At 32.9% G+C, this 17,931-nt stretch overlaps 3 protein-coding genes across 19 annotated transcripts; all 3 read left to right on the forward strand.

The window, feature by feature from the left end:
• Window positions 1-100: 100 nt before the first annotated feature.
• LOC106772978 (pentatricopeptide repeat-containing protein At1g71460, chloroplastic) lies at window positions 101-3,406 on the forward strand. Of its 5 annotated transcripts, none has more exons than XM_022786172.1 (3): window positions 101-1,918; window positions 2,192-2,331; window positions 2,437-3,406. In XM_022786172.1, the coding sequence occupies exon 1, from the start codon at window positions 233-235 to the stop codon at window positions 1,721-1,723; it is 1,491 nt and encodes a 496-aa protein (XP_022641893.1). In that variant the 5' UTR covers window positions 101-232; the 3' UTR covers window positions 1,724-1,918; window positions 2,192-2,331; window positions 2,437-3,406. The 5 variants fall into 5 exon arrangements, with proteins under 5 accessions (XP_022641893.1, XP_022641894.1, XP_022641891.1 ...); XM_022786173.1 differs by having other exon boundaries at window positions 2,253-2,331; XM_022786170.1 differs by having other exon boundaries at window positions 2,192-3,406.
• Window positions 3,407-5,169: 1,763 nt separating this feature from the next.
• Window positions 5,170-9,275, forward strand: LOC106774341 (pentatricopeptide repeat-containing protein At1g11290, chloroplastic). 7 transcript variants are annotated; one of them, XM_014661298.2, is made up of 4 exons: window positions 5,170-7,882; window positions 8,452-8,546; window positions 8,668-8,825; window positions 8,950-9,275. In XM_014661298.2, the coding sequence occupies exon 1, from the start codon at window positions 5,419-5,421 to the stop codon at window positions 7,552-7,554; it is 2,136 nt and encodes a 711-aa protein (XP_014516784.1). In that variant the 5' UTR covers window positions 5,170-5,418; the 3' UTR covers window positions 7,555-7,882; window positions 8,452-8,546; window positions 8,668-8,825; window positions 8,950-9,275. The 7 variants fall into 7 exon arrangements, with proteins under 7 accessions (XP_014516784.1, XP_022641972.1, XP_014516785.1 ...); XM_022786251.1 differs by having other exon boundaries at window positions 5,170-8,546; XM_014661299.2 differs by lacking the exon at window positions 8,668-8,825.
• A 1,467-nt stretch (window positions 9,276-10,742) lies between these two features.
• Window positions 10,743-16,736, forward strand: LOC106773744 (elongator complex protein 4). 7 transcript variants are annotated; one of them, XM_014660488.2, is made up of 9 exons: window positions 10,743-10,822; window positions 11,801-11,966; window positions 12,096-12,316; window positions 12,400-12,475; window positions 13,934-14,090; window positions 15,106-15,184; window positions 15,431-15,590; window positions 15,677-15,768; window positions 16,183-16,735. In XM_014660488.2, exons 2-9 carry the CDS (start codon window positions 11,837-11,839, stop codon window positions 16,348-16,350), a joined length of 1,083 nt encoding a protein of 360 aa, XP_014515974.1. In that variant the 5' UTR covers window positions 10,743-10,822; window positions 11,801-11,836; the 3' UTR covers window positions 16,351-16,735. The 7 variants fall into 7 exon arrangements, with proteins under 7 accessions (XP_014515974.1, XP_022642087.1, XP_022642088.1 ...); XM_022786366.1 differs by having other exon boundaries at window positions 10,745-10,822; window positions 11,757-11,966; XM_022786367.1 differs by lacking the exon at window positions 10,743-10,822 and adding an exon at window positions 10,834-10,920.
• The last annotated feature ends 1,195 nt before the right edge of the window (window positions 16,737-17,931 follow it).

The following is a 17,931-nucleotide window of genomic DNA, read 5'->3' on the forward strand; positions in this document are numbered from 1 at the left end:
ATAAATATATATTTCAAGATGAAATATAATTTTGAAAATAACTTAAAACAAAAAATATATTTAATCCATAATCCATAATTTTTTTTCTTTTTAATTGGGTTTATTAGGAAAATAAAATTTCACATGGAATATCTGACCTAATATATATAATATATTTTTTTTTTCAAACAAAACAAGGCTAAATATTTGCAGCCATTGTTGGTCTTAACAAGGTTGACCCAAAAACGCGACAATGTTCAGCGCGCGTCTAACCAACGCGGCGACGTCTCCATGCTTCAAACATTCTTCTGAAATTCAATCCTCCGTTTCACTCCCTCTCTCTCTTCACCCTCACTCGTTCATTCTAAACTCCGCCACGCGCCACACTCTCTCACTCTCCACGCCACAAAACCACGCGCTTCCCTTGCAGCCGCCGCGTTCGGATGACGCCCCTCCCAACGAGACGCGTCTGAACAAGCTATACCTCAACCGCAGGAAAACCGAGTTCTCACGCCAAGTGTTTGATAAAATTCCCAAACGAGACGTCAAGGCATGGAAGTTTAGTATTATGATTGCCAGGTTTGCGCGCAATGGCATGATAAAAGAAGTTTTGGACTATACTAGGTTGATGTTGGTGGAAGGAATAAACCCAAATTTGTTTTTAATGACAGTTATTCTTGACGGTATAGGGAAAGTTGGTGCACGGAACTTAGGTAGAGAAGCACATGGCTTTGTGGTGAAGAATATGTATTACAAGGAATTGTCGATTCTATCAGCATTGATCGATATGTATCGCAAGTGTGGCGATGTTGGGTCGGGGAGCCTAGTTTTGTTTAGTGTGATGGAGAGGAAGGGAGATTTTTGGATTGGATTGGTTTCCGGGAGACTTGAGATTCAAATGAGGTCCGTGATTCGGTTGAAGAGGTTCCGGCCAGGTGCTGCTGCGGTTGCCTCTTTACTTCCCATTTGTGCACAGTTGAGGGCTCTGAAGCAAGGGAAGGAGATTCATGCTTATTCTTTGAGACATTGGCTTCTGCCTAATGTGCCGATAGTGTCTTCTTTGATGGTGTTGTACTCTAAGTGCGGTGTGATTGAGTATTCCATCAAACTTTTTGATGAAATGGAGAGGAAGAATGTGGTTTCTTGGACTGCCATGATTGATTCATACATTGAGAATGGGCGTGTGTGTGAAACTCTTGGAGTGATGAGGTCAATGGCATGGACGACGGAGCATAAGCCGGATACTGTCACCATGGCTAGGATGCTACATGTGTGTGGGGAGCTGAAAGTTTTAAAGCTTGGGAAGGAAGTTCATGGACAAGTGTTGAAAAGGGGTTTTGCATCAGTCCATTATGTTGCTGCTGGAGTCATTGATATGTATGGGATTTGTGGAGATGTTGATAAAGCAAAGTTGGTATTTAGTCTGGTTCCTGATAAAGGTTCAACGGCATGGAGTGCTCTTATTAGGGCCTATGGGCATAAGGAATGGTATCAGGAGGCAATAGATATTTTTGATGACATGATTTCAAATGGTTGCTCTCCGAACCGCTTCACTTTTGAAGCTGTTCTATCTATATGTGATAGGGCTGGGTATGTTGAAGATTCTTTTAGGATCTTTGATTTGATGTCGAGGTATAAAATTGAAGCATCCAAAGAACACTGCACTTGCATGATCCGACTCCTTACCCGCTATGGTAAACTAGATGAGGCTCAAAGATATTTAGAAATGAGTTCTTCCTTATAGCCGAGGACAAGAGATAATAGGACTTTCTGTGAATGTTTCTATAGATTGTTAACATTTTTAGGCTATGCTTATTATTGACTTACCTAACAGCTGTTATCTCGGCAAAACCTGTTTAATATAAGCAATGACCACAAATGCGGGGAGTACTTGAATACCTTCCATCAGAAAGGGAGTCCTCTTTCCCGCAGCAGGCAGGTACTTGCAAAAGAGATTTTAGTGCATATATATATATATATATATATATATATATATATATATATATATATATATATATATATATATATATATATATATATATATATATATAATGTTTCTAATTAGATAAATAAAAATATTGTTAATTTTATATATTAGGTTACTCAATTACAATCTATATTTAAAATTAATTTAATTTGTATAGTGTTCATCGTTCTGTTTTCTCATCCATCATTTGTCGTGGTTCTATCTGTGCATTGGGTACAAGTGCAGTGCACTCCTTCGTTAGCTCTTCCTCGTGCACTCTGATCTCGATGTTTTAGCTTTGTTGCAGAAACTGTTCAGAATTTTGGGTTCAAGTAACAACCACCAAAAGGGGTCTTTATAGCTTCTCTCAAAGAAATTACCAACGGGTGATTATCTTTCGGAGCACTGCTTTCTTTCATTTACCTAACTTTTGTTGAGTTTGGGATCTTACGATGTTGTATAATTTGCTGGCCTGACATTTTCATGCTCAGGATGCAAGCTGCCACTTCTGACGATTGATTTTTTGTCCGTTGATGGACTTCTCAATGCTATTACCTGTTAACTAATTCGCTCTGGCTTTCGAATCTCAGCAATATAAGTGTAGTTTTTCAAGTCATGGTGTTCGAATTTGAAGTTTAGCTCTCGCCAGCAGGATCATACGGCGCAATATAGTGTAGACGATCTTATGATCATATGGAGCGTCATGGTAACAGTGCTATGCATCAACATACAGATGGCAGAATTGGTTATTTTGTTATATTGCAAGGATATTTTCTGCTATTCACCAATACTATTCAATTTTGGACCATTGGTGAGAAATGATCATATCTAAGCGACTCTTGTGTTTCCATGTCCACTAGGATGGTGAGAAATGAGAATATGCTACCCTTGTGTTCTATCTCCACAAGACCTTTTATTTTTGGAATTTACATGCAAATGAGTTGCTTCATTCATTGTATCGGCTTATTGTAATACTACACAAAGAGGCAAATTCCCAAATTCATTCACGATTTAGGACCATTCCCAAATTCCCAATCGTGTTGAAAGTTATGACTCTGGACCATATCCAACATTTAGGTTCTCCATTATTTCATGTTCTGTAGAACAATAACTTATGCAACTTGATGAATTTTAATTAATGCAGTGTAAGTTAGCGTTTGCCCCTGTTTGTCTCCTTAAAACCAGCACTATATAGGATTTTATTAACCCTAAAGACCACATTATATTATTAGTCAAAGCTAACGGTTAAAGCAATAGTATTTTACGAACCCAAACAACTCAGCAAAAACTCAGAAACAGAGTTGACCTAAAAACCTCTTATAATCAATCAAAACAACACTCCCACAAAGCCACCCATTTTATCTCAACACAAAATCCAAAAGAAATTGAAACAAAGATGCATCTTTATGTAGATTAAACCCGAAAAATTGAAAACCAGATGCATGTGCACATGTAAACTAACCCACAAAAAGAAAAAGAAGCATGTGTAAGTGAAAACAAGTCGAAATTAGCAGCAACCAACCATGATTAAAATTTGACTAGAAATAAAAGGCCTAACACTAGTGGGTAAGCAGTAACATAGCATTTGCAGTGATTGATTACACACCAAAGAAAAAGCCCTTCTTTCTTGGATCCCTGGTTTCATACCACCAAAGGGTTTCGTAAAGCTGTTGGAGTTGTGTCATTCATGAGTCCTTGGAGGAAGGCGTGACCTGATCGGAGGACTTGGTGGTGGCGTTGACGGTGGCGGGAGGAGGAGGATCGCGGCGGAAGCGGGTGGCCAAGATGTTTATGAGACTGTAGAAGTGGTAGAACAGCTGCGCACTAACCAGCAGCACCAAGATAAAAACGATGAAGTCCATTTTCGAACAAGAGGAACAAGAATATGCTACTATCGATGGAAGACGAAAGGAAACAGAGGACGAAGATGGTATGGAAAAGCACGAAGCTTCCTCCTGTAAGCTTTTTTTATTTGTGAAATTACATAATGGGGACTCTTTTTCTTATAATATTTCTTCGTCTAGTAAGTAAAATCCATGGTGCTTTTTTTAATTTAACAATTAAAATAAAAGTAATTAAAAATTTAATTATGGTATGGGTTAAATATATTTTTTATTTTTTAACTTTAAGTAGAAATTATATTCTTTAAAATTTTAATTTAATTTATTTTTTTAATTTTAAAAATATGTAAATTTAATTTTTTTAATTAAATTTGGTTAAATTTATGTGACATTTTTAAAATATTTTATAATATATGAATTATTTATAGTGTTTGATAATTATTTTTAATATTAATTAAAAAACACATTTAAAACTTCAAATAAATTTAATAAAAATTAATTAAAAAACTAAATTTACATACTTTAAAATTAAGAAATTAAATTAATTAAACATTTAGAAAATAAACTAATTTTAATTTTCATCCTATATAATTTATCTAATTAAAATTTAATTAATTAATGTAAAACTGATCCGTTTTTACAAATTAAAAAATATCAAGCTAAAATAGACTAATTTTATGTCACTTTCATTTCTAAAATAATTCTTAATTATTATATTTAAATATTATTCTAATTTTATTACGATTACATAAATAATTACATTATAATTAATTAAAGAGCTTTATTCAATCAAGAAATTAGTGAGGAGGAAATGTAAACTTAAGATTGAAAAATAGTTTCTTTTTTTTATTAGTAACTTAATTCTATTTAAGATTTATGATCTTAATTTTTTTTTTTAATTTTCTTATAGCATTGTAGAATGATTTAAAAGAGGTGCTTTATATATTAAAGCTTTAAATTTACAATCTTGACTATAATTTTTGCATTAAAAATTTCCTTTAAGTAATTCAATGACAATATATCTTTCATCTTCATTTCAGAAAAAAAAAATCTTAATTATCATACTATTAGTTTTTTCCACACCTTTATTTCCACCAAAGATAATACTATTTTGGTATTGTTCATTGAGATTTTAATAAAATGTTTCGCAATCACACAGTAATAAAAGTATTTTCCAAAATCATCTTGTTCTAAGGCAAAAAGTGAAACCAAATTTAAAAAGACTGTAAAACGAAATATGTTTTTATAACTACTAAATTAATTCAAGAGAATTTTCCAAATTTAAAAAGAGAAATATCAAACCTTAACAAAATTATATAATATTATCTACATGATGTCACATAAGAAGTGTTTATCCTTCCTTCCTTATCTGTTACATAACATGATAACAACCACATGAATGAACCTATGAACCAAACACTGATTCTTCACTCTGTGTTACTACAACTCTCTCTTTTTCATCTTCTCCTTTGGCCTCCTTCAAACTCCCTTATTGAACCAACTCCACCAAGCATCTTCTGTAGTAAAGTTTAGCTCTTTCAGCAGATTGTTCTATAGGGTGAATGTTCATATGAAGCTTAAGTTTCAGTGTTCAGTGAAAGCAATATGCAAAAACCGAAGGGTTAAACTGAGATGGCTACAAGCAATTCCTACCCCCCTAGTGCTCCTTCTTCTCTTCTTCCAATCTCAATTCACAAGTTCCAAATCACTCAACTCAGACCAAAACCAAATGTGTCTTCCATCAAACAGCACATCAACCTCAGTGAAACACAACAACTCCAAGGTCACTTCATCAAAACCAGTTCCAGTTGGAGTTTTAGAGTCCCTTTTGCAGCACTGGAAAGTCATTCTAGCAATGAAGCAATTTACAGTTTTCTAATTTCATCTTACATAAAAAACAACAGCCCTGCAGATGCTGCAAAAATCTATGCCTATATGCGTAGAACAGACACTGAAGTTGACAATTTTATCATACCCTCGGTTCTCAAAGCATGCTGCCTTATCCCTTCAACTTTGCTAGGACAAGAGTTGCATGGTTTTGTGGTGAAAAATGGTTTTCATAGGGATGTTTTTGTGTGTAATGCTTTAATCATGATGTACAGTGAGGTTGGAAGATTGGCATCGGCACGGTTGTTATTTGATAAGATTGAGAACAAAGATGCTGTTTCTTGGAGTACTATGATTAGGAACTATGAAAGGAGTGGTTTGTTTGATGAAGCATTGGACCTTTTGAGAGATATGTTTGTAATGGGAGTGAGGCCTAGTGAAACTGCAATGTTAAGCATCACACATGTCTTGGCAGAACTTGCTGAATTGAAATTGGGAAAAGCCATGCATGGTTATGTGATAAGGAATGTGAAGTTTGGGAAATCAGAAGTTCCTCTAAGTACTGGTTTGATTGATATGTACGTTAAGTGTGGAAATTTAGGTTATGCAAAAAGAATTTTTGATGGCTTGTCTGAGACTAGTATCATTTCATGGACTGCTATGATTGCAGGCTACATTCATTGCAATAACTTGAATGAAGGTGTAAGACTCTTTGTCAAAATGCTTGAAGAGGGTATGTTTCCAAATGAGATTACAATCCTTAGTTTGGTCAAAGAATGTGGCATGGCAGGTGCTCTAGAACTAGGAAAGTGGCTGCATGCTTTCACATTAAGAACTGGGTTTACCATGTCTTTGGTTCTTGCCACTGCTTTTATTCACATGTATGGCAAATGTGGTGATGCTAGAAGTGCAAGATCTCTGTTTAACAGCTTCAAGAGCAAAGATTTAATGATGTGGAGTGCCATGATTTCAGCTTATGCACAAAACAATTGTATAGATGAAGCCTTTGATGTCTTTGTGCACATGACAGGTTATGGAATAAGGCCAAATGAGATGACCATGGTTACCCTCCTTAAGGTATGTGCAAAAGCTGGATCACTTGAAATGGGAAAGTGGATCCATTCTTACATAGATAAACAAGGAATTAAAGAAGATATGATTCTTAGAACAGCTTTGGTGGACATGTATGCCAAATGTGGAGACATAGATATAGCTCACAGATTGTTTGATGCAGCAATGAATCGTGACGTTTCAATGTGGAATGCCATGATATCAGGTCTTGCAGTGCATGGTCATGGTGAGGCAGCATTGAAACTGTTTGAAGAAATGCAAGCATTGGAGGTTCTCCCTAATGATATTACATTCATTGGTGCTCTTCATGCTTGTAGTCACTCAGGATTGTTGCAAGAAGGGAAGAGGCTGTTTGACAGAATGGTTCATGAATTTGGACTTGTCCCAAAAGTTGAACACTATGGTTGTATGGTGGATCTTCTTGGTAGAGCTGGAATGCTTGATGAAGCACAAGAATTGATTAAGAACATGCCTATGAGGCCAAGCATGGCTGTGTTTGGATCTCTTCTTTCTGCATGCAGGCTTCACAAAAATCTAAAAGTAGGAGAATGGGCAGCAGAACAGTTTCTCTCATTGGAACCTGACAAAAGTGGGTATAACGTTCTGATGTCAAACATATATGCATCAGAAAGCAGATGGGGTGATGTTGCATACATAAGGAAAGGTATGAAGGATGAGGGAATTGTTAAAGTTGCGGGTGTTAGTTCCATTGAAGTGAATGGATCACTTCATGAATTCATAATGGGAGATAGGGATCACCCAGATGCTGAGAAAATTTATGAAATGATCGATGAGATGATTGAAAAACGGAAAGATGTTGGATACACCCCAGATGAATCGTCTCCTCGTGTCCGACATATAGGACAATAACACGCTTATAATACTCGTATGATACTAATAAGTGAATAAGTGAAGTGTCTCCTTTGAAAGACATTTTCTTTTGTCTCTGCAGCATAATTCTACTCCAACACAATCTTAATAACCACAAATACTAGAATTTTTTAATGATCCATAAACTTATAATCTTATCACTTTTGTAACATCTTAATTATTCAATATTCAACCATCATGAGATTTCCCACATCTTCGATATCACAAAACAGTCAACAGGCTCACTCCTTTATACTCAATGATGGGGATGGACATAAATTACATCTCCACTCCAGGCTATGATGGTGGAAACCGAAGTGGGAGACTGGTAATAGCCATTTCCATTCCCTCGAATAAATCAATGCTTTGTCATTTTTTAAGTTTTTATATCTTCAAGAATTGAATTCCTGACATAGGCCTACTTTAATTGCAATACTTATGTCAATGACAATTTTTCCATGTTTGATAATTCCATACTTTAATTCTGCAGAAAGTTGTTTTCTTTTTTATTTCTTAGGTAATCCAATTTTACAAAGATTTTGGTTATTACCATTTTGATTGAATCGAATGCAAAAAATTTAATCTAGCCTAACACGTTTGTTTGTTCAGGCCAAGGTTGATGGATTTCTTCCTGGTAAACATCATCATTTGTACATATATATTCATATTTACTAAATCTAGTAAACATCATCATTTGTACATATGCTTCTCTGCAAAAGGCCAATCTTTTTGTTTAGTATTTTAAAATGGAATCATTAAATTTAACAGTATATTCAATATTGAAAATGGTTAACTTTTTGTTATATATTATGTGCACTTTTAATAAACAGTTGATGCTAAAACTTGATTCTATTTTTGTGCATGTTGAATGGGGGTGTGATGCTGCTGTGATGCTAGCAACAAGCCACACATCTGAGAAGGATAATCCTATAAATCTTTCACTAGCTGGTGATAGATTTGACACAGATCAAAGCCAAGGCTGCCAGAATAAGGTTTCCTGTTCTGACATTTTGGCAATGGCAACTAGGGATGTCATAGCTCTAGTAATTATAATAAGCTATATCTTTTGCAATACAACTTCTGATCAAAATTCATAAATTGTCTATACAATAGGTAACAGTACTATATAAAGGTCACTAGAGACATAGTAAGAAGAGTTTATTACATTGTATAAAGGAAGAGAGGGAGATTCAAGAGGGCAATTATTGTTACTTTTGGGATTGAATTAGACAAGCATTTTGAAAGATTGGGATCCCTGCATAATCCATAGAGTATGATATTTTCTTTAAATTGTCTTAATAGTTCTTTTTTGGTTACGTGGAAAATGATGTTTGACATTTTATTCCTTGTACAATTAGCTGAACAGAAAATGAACATTCACTTGGTTTCAAGCAGGAGGACCATCTTATGCAGTAGAGCTGGGAAGGCTAGATAGGAGAGTTTCAACAAAAGGAAGTGTTAGACACCATATACCTCATCCTGATTTCTAAGACCATATTCATGGTGATGGAGTGCAACAAGATCAACGCCCAGATGAACAAAATCCTTAGTGATTGAGTATTAGAAAACTCTAGACTTATCATTCTATGTTGTTTGACATCTTATGAATTGTAAAATTTATTTTGTTTGGCATCTTAGGAACAATACAATCTATTTGTGAATATTAGACATTTTGTAAACATATTTTGACAATGATTTTTATGTAATATATATCTATTTTAAACGTGAAGTGTTTGATATGGTTTTGAAAAAATGTTATTATGATATGCATATTACAAGTTTGTGATTAATGTATGTAAGTGCTGAATAATTTTTTTTTTCTGTAAACAATGTTATACGGATTTTTCTATATATAATTATATATACTTTTTTATTAATTATATATAAATTTTAAATTATTATAATTTTTAAAATATCATTTTCTAAATCTTTACAACTTTAAAAAAAATCCTTTTTTTATTGTAAATATTAGTATAAGAAAAGAATGTACAAAATATCACATAGATTGTTTTTTTGACGAAATACACTAATAAGAAAACTTAATATCCATGTATATGATTTCAACTTATACTAAAAAAATATACTATTTTTCAATCTAAAAAAGTAAATTTATAAACTTTTTTTCTTTATAAATTGTTCAACCTTTCTTCGTTGTAAACTTATATTCACCTTTTGAATTTTTAATTTATACATTCTAAATTAAAAGTGATGTTATAATCTTTTGTATAGATTATGTCATGAGCTTGAGTATAATCATCCCAATATAATAAAATTTAAGCATTCCACAAGAGGTTTTATTAAAGATCTTATTCTCATACTTATACTTCACCAAAATAAAATTATCAACAACTCACAATAGGGGATACTTGTGCAACAAGAGTACACTTTTTCTCATAAATTATGCCACATTAATTCTTAATCCAAATATCATGAAATTTTAAATATATATTAACCTTTTTTTTTCATAATATAAAAAAATTAGGAGCATGAATAAGTAGCTGCCATTGGCCATGAAGCAATTCCTTTAATTTTTGTGAGTATAATCATTTTCATTTTTTCTAATATTAGTCTAAGCAAAATGAAAAGAGTGGTCTTGGATTTACCTTAAGCTACTAAGTATTTATATTAATTACTACTTTAACAAGTTGTATTGATTATTTTACTTTTAGAATTGATTATCATTTTGGTTTTAGGTATTATTTTTGGTTATAAGTAAACCGATAAAGTTAAATAAGTAACTATCAAACATTGAATATCAATTTAATTTTAAATTGATATACTTTACTAGTGTTTAAGAACTGCTTATTTCTAATAGTGGAAGATTATTTATGTGAATATTTTTTATTCCAGAAAATTTTTAATTATTTTTTTTTTCTGAAATTTGAAGTACATTTAGCTCTCCAATTTAAATAAATAGTTCTTTAAAAAAGTAAAAATGTTTAGTCTTTATGTATTAATTTTGATATATTAAAAAGGTATATATATATATATATATATATATATATATATATATATATATATTTTTTTTTTTTTCAAATTTAAAGAATTTAAATAATTTTGTTTTCAATTTGAAGATCAAAATTGAGTTAACCTATAATTTTAGTTAATAGAAACTTAATCAACCCTTAATTAAAGATGATGAAATGAAATTATTGGTTTATTATTACATATAAAGAGTGTTAGCGATTCTGTTAGAGTGAGACCCAACGAAGCCAGAAACTCCTTGGCGTTGAACAAAAGCGCGAACTCATTGCTTTCAAAATTTAAAGTCTCTCTCTCTCTCTGTCTCTCTCTCTCTCTCTCTCCATCTTTTACGTTTCATCATTACTTAATGATTAGTCTGTGTTGCGATTCTTCAACTGCTTGGTATTTGTATGTTTGTGTATATCTGAATTGAGAAATATAGATTAGTGTGCTACGTGTAGGTAAAACTGAAGTGTATGTTGCTTGCGCGCCACGTGTTTGATAATATGCCTGCACAAAGCTTCAACTCGTAGCTTTTGAATTTTTTGTTTCTGAAGTTACGTCTGACTTGGAAGTTGTTGGATATGTCTGTCCATTTGAACTTACGTGGAATTGCTTCCTCACATTTCTTTCGTGTTGTAAGATGTGGATACTACTGCTAGTGCTTGTAATAAATAATAGTGTCTGTATACTGTTTGTTATATGGTTTAGGAGGGCTTTTGTTTACTTTTTTGACTGTTGTTGATTATTTGTTGTATTCAGGGTTAAATGGGTTTTTGTGGTTCCTTCTAAATGTTACTGTTCATTTTTCTTTTTATCTGTAATTTTTGAAAATGTTGTAATCTAGGATCGGGAAAAAAAAGAATCTTTCGCATATAGTCCTTTTGTAAGAAATGCATCCCGTAGGTTAAAGTTTCCCTAATCTTGCTTGGACAAAAGCACTATTGAGTTTGGTCCCTTTTCGTGATTGCAATTTGGAGGCTTCAATTTCTTATGTGTGGTTTAGATTAGAATTTTGGTTTTGATAGAAATTGAAATTCTAAGCAAGCTCACTTGTGCATTTAATATTTTTAATTGAGTTTGAGCCTTCATATTAGTTCCACTTGTTTTTTTTTTGTTTTTTTTTTCGGGTTAATATATTTGTTTGATTTCCTTTGTTGCATTATAAATCACAATTTTTATGATGTTTGCAATTTGCTCATGTGGTCTTCGGAAACCTCTTTTGACATGAGTTGCAGCCTACTCAGTGCACTCACGTAAACACGTACCCTTTCTTCCTCAGGTCTCAGAGTGGCATATTATAAAGTTTTGAGGCAGAATGGCTACAACCAGAGCTCGAGTTAGTAGCTTCTCTCGCAATGTATCAACAGTGACATCTCAGAATCCTGGACTTAAGCATGGCCCTAATGGAACAATGCTCATTTCATCTGGGATTCCCGATCTTGACAGTAATTATCCCTTTGACTTGCTTTTAAGTGGCTGTTAGTGAATGAAGGAGTTATATTGTTTTATTTGATTCATGTGGAGTGTCTTTTCAGAGAAGACTCTCATGCTTGCTTTTTCCCACTTTTGAGTAGAGATTTTAGGTGGTGGTTTTCCATTGGGTAGCCTTGTCATGGTTATGGAAGATGAAGAAGCACCTCATCATATGCTTTTATTGAGAAATTTTATGTCTCAAGGACTTGTACAAAAGCAACCACTCTTGTATGCTAGTGCATACAGAGATCCTAAAAGATTTCTTGGTACTTTGCCTAGTCCAGCATCGTCCAAAGGGGACAAATCTTCAGATCTTAGCCATGTACTTTTGTTCATCCTTTGCTATTTGTGTTATAATGACTATTTTATGATAATTTGTTTTATTTATTGCTCTTATAATTACAGGAGAAGGATATAAGAATTGCTTGGCAATACAAGAAGTACTTTGGTGAGCCTCAGCTGAATCTCAACACCAATAATGGTACGTTTATTATATTCCTTATCTGTTTCTCTATTCTCAACATGGTACTAGAGTGGTACCATCCTTTATGTTATGTATCCTTGTGTCATGGTATCAAAGCCTGACAAGAAGGCAACCCTAATCTGAGTTTTCATAGGTGTAATTTTTATTCTCAAAACTGTGTACATTTCTGGTTCTTTTTCTTACACTATTCATCATTCGTGTTATTGTTCACCATTGATGTTTTCCTGGGGAGTTATTTTTTATGAGATCTTTCTGGTCCACGACAGCCTCTACTAACATTTCCTAGTTGTGCAGTGACCATCTTTTGCTTTTCAACTGTCAGTGTCCTTTGACCATTTTTTTCCAGCAACTTCCTTGTCCTTTGTGCAATTTTTTTGCTTTCCGGTAACCACTGTGCCCTCTGATCATTTTTGCTCTCCAGCAGCCATAGCAGTATTGAAGAAGCTTTTTTCTCGACAACAACAATTGACATTTGTAGCAAGCTTGACTCATATACTCCAACATGAAGGGGAATGTTAAATATATTGTTTTTCATCAATCATTTCAACATGGAATCAGAGCCTAACAAGAAGGGTACCCTGATCTGAGTTATCCCTGTGGACCCACTGCTGCTGGGTGTAATTCTTTTAGAAACTGTGTATATTTTTGGTTTCTGTCTTTTAGAAATTGTTTAAGTTTCTCTTTTTCACTATCCAGTATCGGTGTTACTGTTCATTGTCGACATTTTACCAGTTATTTTTTTTTTAGGTGTGATTTTTCTTGTCAGTGACCACCATCATTGACATTGCCTAGCTTTGCAGTGACCATTTTTTTTGCTTTTCACCAGTTGCTGTACCATTTAACCATTTTTGCTTTCCAACAGCCTCCTCCTTTTCTGTTTTTGCTATTCAGTAACTTTCATGTCCTCAGATCATTTTTTCTCTTTGGCCGCTCATGCTCCAACTTGTGGGGATTTGTCATTATTTACTTTATCACCTCCAACAAACAACCAATTGGACGACATGATTCTCTCCAGGGTTCTTGTGTTAATGACATTTATAACAAGCTTGTCTCAGATGGTAGCTCTCTCCCAACTCAAGGCGGATAGTTAGAGATATGATTTGATTACATTAAATTGGGAGATTTGATGGGGGTATATCTTATCAAATATTTTCCATCACTAGATATTGACTTTGTTTCTTATTATTGTATCTCTTCTTCATTACCAATAAGAATACTCATGTATGTACATAACGTACAAAATTCATTTTATTCCTTCTTGGTTTCTCATTTCTCAACATGGTACCAGAGCAGTACCATTCTCCTTGCCCTCTTTTGTCATTAATTCTTTCAACAATTAATATGTATTTGTGATCAAATTTTATAGCATCTTATGAGAAGGGAGCAATTTGCAAATTGATGAATATGCCAATCATGTAATGTTAATTACTGAGTTGAATCTTACTTACATTTTAGGTGGTCAGCAGGAATACTGTAATGATTTTGATTTGAGAAAGCCCCTGGATCGGCATTTTTTTAGTGGCAGCAATGTAGATTGTGTTTGCTTCAAAGATTCTCCAAACCTTAGTGCTCTTCAAGACCGTTGTGCTGAATTTCTAGCTAAACTCTCAAGGTGAAGTGATCTACACCCACTATGTTAGAAATGTATTCTTAAAAATATAAGATGATTCCTCCTAGGACTCCACCTAATAGCTACAGATTTTAGGAGAACAGGATCTTGACAGTATTGAACTGTTTTTTCATATTGCCGAACCTGGTTGAATCAAGTTTTTCTGAATAGAATAAAATAAAAAGAGATTATAATGCTCCTTCTAGGCAAAGGTTTATTAAATCTTTTGATAGATATTTTTTAGCACAAGCACTTTAAGATTTGATAGAATACACTGGTGTCATTTGGCCAAATAGAATAAAATAAAAAGAGATTATAATGCTCCTTCTAGGCAAAAGTTTGTTAAATCTTTTGATAGATATTTTTTAGCACATGCACTTTAAGATTTGATAGAATACACTGATGTCATTTCGCCAAGGTTGCTGTCTCCTGCCAGTGGGTAAGGGCCTTACTAGTTGTGTGCAATTTAGAACTTATTTTCTCTATTTTTATGCTATAGTTGGAAATAGTTATTATGATTGGATGGTCTTACGTAGCTAGCTGTGAGTTATTATTATTTTTTATTTTGATGGACACGTAGTAATGATAAATACAATATAGGGATTACGCATCTCGGACGCAAGCAGTGGTTGCGAGTTTTGCAAATGCATGCAATTGTCATAATTGGCTTTGAAGAATATATATATATTTTTATCACTATACCACAAACTCCTGCAATCTCATTATTTTGAATGCTGGATTAAAAGGGATGATTAAGATTGCTGTATTGTTTATTTTGAACTATATTTGTTGTTGCTTCTGGAACCTTACATTACATTAGAAACTTTGGCGCATGATCAAGGTAATTAGAGTTTGGCTATTTCTTTAGGAACTTTCTTAATTCCCTCCGAATTTCTTGTTTTGTATCGATTAGGTTGCGATAAAGATTGTGTTGATGATTTCTTATGAATTTTTTCTTAAAGATATTCTTCTTTCTGCCCACTTTTTCATTTACAAACATTATGGATGTCATCAACAGAAATGAAGGCAACATTTCCTCTGCTGGTCGTATTGCTATTCAATCATTATGTTCTCCACAGTGCAAGTATTCAAATGATGTGAGTTAATATATTTCCTCTGGTTTTTCTCATATTATTTTGAAATAAGTTTCTCCTTTGTCTTTGAGCTGGAGACGTTTCTTTATGACTTTTATATAGCCTTCCCTCTATGAATTAGGAAACAGTTTACCTGCTTGCAGATACTATCTTGCGATCCTAGTTGAATCTCAGACATTGATACCGTTCTTCATTCTATGAAAGTTTAACATTTTTCTAATAAGAAATGTGTTCATATCTTTATTGTAGGAGTGGCATATGCTTTCCTTTATTAGGTCCCTAAAGAGCATGACTCAATCTTCAAACGCTGTTGTTGTTGTAACCTTTCCACCTTCACTTCTTTCTCCATCTTGTTCACTAAGATTGCAGCATATGGCAGACACCTTGCTTTCTGTCAGAGCCATTCCAGGTTTATTGTCCATTCTCAGGTCTTGTATTTCATGCGTTTATTTATGAATTATCTCAAATTTCAGTACTAGACTATATTTGTTTCAGATGAGGACAAGGAACTGGCAAAACTCCTCACTGGTTACCAGGATATGATAGGGCTTATAAACATACACAAAGCTGCACGGTTAAATACACAGGTTATATTCATACTTCTTTTTTCATTTATCTTTGAATTACTTCTTTTGTGCATCCATAGTTCCCAATATGACATGCATACAACTGTTCACATCCGTTTATACAATTTTTAATAAATGTGTGCTTGAGTTTAAATGGAAAACCTGCATAAGTCTATCTTTTCAATTCAATTGCACTAAATCAGAGAAGCTTCTTCTGGGAGCTGCTTTTAAATTTGAGAGTATGTGAATTTGATCAGAAGACGAAGTAATTCGTTTGATAACTATTATTTTTTGGCACATGCTTTAGATCTTGCCCGTCTCCTTGTAAAGTTCATTGGATAGAAAATTTCATGGGAGGAACAATGAATTTCTAGAAGCTACTTTTTTCTTTCATGCACATCTGCCTTTGCCAATTGTGTGATTTTCATCATGCAGGTTCCAGTGATTCTGGAGGCTACAACGTTCTCAATCAAATTGCAAAAGCGGAGGTTTTTGGTCTTAGAATGTCTAAATCAAGCCCCAGTTGATGGATCAAGTGGAAGTTCATATGGTACATCTGGCGGTTGTTCTGGGTCATCTAAAGTTGGGACACTTGATTTTTAGATCATACCTTATTTATAACTGAACACTTGTAACAACCAAACAGGTGCTAGCAGTAGTGATTCAGGCTCAATCTTTTTCTTAGTGCTTGAAATGTCTTCAAATTTTTTTGTAACTTATATCTTTTTGTTCTTTAGATAATCAAATGGTTTCACTATTGGTTCGTCTGCAATGTACAGGTTTAAAAGATAGTGTACAATTGAAAATGGTGAGTGTTAAGGAGAAAAATAGCAGACTGTACTTTTTTTATATTTTTTTAATTTGGTTGCAAAGAAATAGTAACTCTGCATTTTCATGCTTTTTTGTACTGTTTTAACTTCATATTAGGAATCATGGATGCTTTTTACGAACAGGAATAAGAATAATGCTCTCAGTACTGACCATCTAGTTTAAATTATCAGAAATTATTCTCTCAAAAAGTTAATTTTTTCGTTATTTTCAAATGGGTTAAATATGTTTTTCGTCCTCCAACTATTGGTCGTTTTTGTGTTTAGTCCCTCTTTCAAACTATAATACAATTTAGTCCTTCAATTTTAGAAAACTATGGTTTTAGTCTTTTTTACCAAATTTTTTAAACTTTATTTACTGTTTCAAGCACGTTACATTATAACATTTGGATTGTTTACACTGTTTGACACATTTTTGCTTCAATGTTAACTGAAAAATGTATTTGAAACAGCAAATAAAGTTAAAAAAATTTGGTAAAAAGGACTAAAACCAGAATTTTCTAAAGTTGAAGGATTAAATTGTACTATAATTTGAAAGAGGGACTAAACACAAAAACGGCCAATGCGAAACAAAAAAACATATTTAACCCTTTCCAAATTTCAGATTCGCATATCAGGCCAAAAGTGTTAAATTAATTATCAGAGTTGAACCAAACATCATTAATTAATTTTAAACCTTAGTCTTTAGTGGAAAGATAACTTATCTGCATCCTATTTTTGTTACATAGGTTGCAAAATAACTATATTCCTGAGGAAATTAAATAAAATGTTTGAAGAACAAGATCATTATAAAATTAACTCGATCTACTTATATTTACATCAGTTATCGTAACAACCTTTTACTACATTATAAGACAGTTAATTTCCATTATTAATATAACAATTGAGTTGCAACTTGCAGGCATGGAGATCGCAAAAAATTCTGAATGTATCTCAACCATAAGAAAAATGATACTATGAAAAATATAAATTTTTTATATTCATTTGATATAATATTTTCTTACTTTTTACTTTTTTTTCTTAAAAAAATACAAAAGTTCATTATTTAATAATTATTTTCTTATTATATTTAAAAAAAATGTATTATCCTACCATTACTTTTAAAATAATAAGTTAATTTTTTTTCACTTTTATAGAGTAATTTATTTTTTTATTTTTATTTAATGTAAAACTTAAATTACATTTACATTCCCAATATTTTTATCCTCATTTAATACTTTCTTTTAAAAATAAAAAATTAATTTCGTTAAAATTATTTTAATCTTTATAAAAGTTTATCAAATGGAGTGACATATTTTCAAATATCTTTTTCCTTTTACCAATATTGAAAGGAGATGTTAAAGTCTATTTGAAAAAT

Source organism: Vigna radiata, chromosome 9, assembly GCF_000741045.1.
Source record: "Vigna radiata var. radiata cultivar VC1973A chromosome 9, Vradiata_ver6, whole genome shotgun sequence".
In the NCBI taxonomy this organism is placed as follows: Eukaryota; Viridiplantae; Streptophyta; class Magnoliopsida; order Fabales; family Fabaceae; genus Vigna; species Vigna radiata.

Coding starts and splice junctions, on each gene's coding strand:
- LOC106772978 (XM_022786170.1), top strand. CDS start 233: ATGTTCAGCGCGCGTCTAACCAACGCGGCGACGTCTCCATGCTTCAAA.
- LOC106774341 (XM_022786252.1), top strand. CDS start 5,419: ATGGCTACAAGCAATTCCTACCCCCCTAGTGCTCCTTCTTCTCTTCTT.
- LOC106773744 (XM_014660488.2), top strand. CDS start 11,837: ATGGCTACAACCAGAGCTCGAGTTAGTAGCTTCTCTCGCAATGTATCA. Junction 15,185..15,430: donor AGTGCAAGTATTCAAATGAT/GTGAGTTAATAT, acceptor TCTTTATTGTAG/GAGTGGCATATGCTTTCCTT. Junction 15,769..16,182: donor CTGCACGGTTAAATACACAG/GTTATATTCATA, acceptor TTCATCATGCAG/GTTCCAGTGATTCTGGAGGC.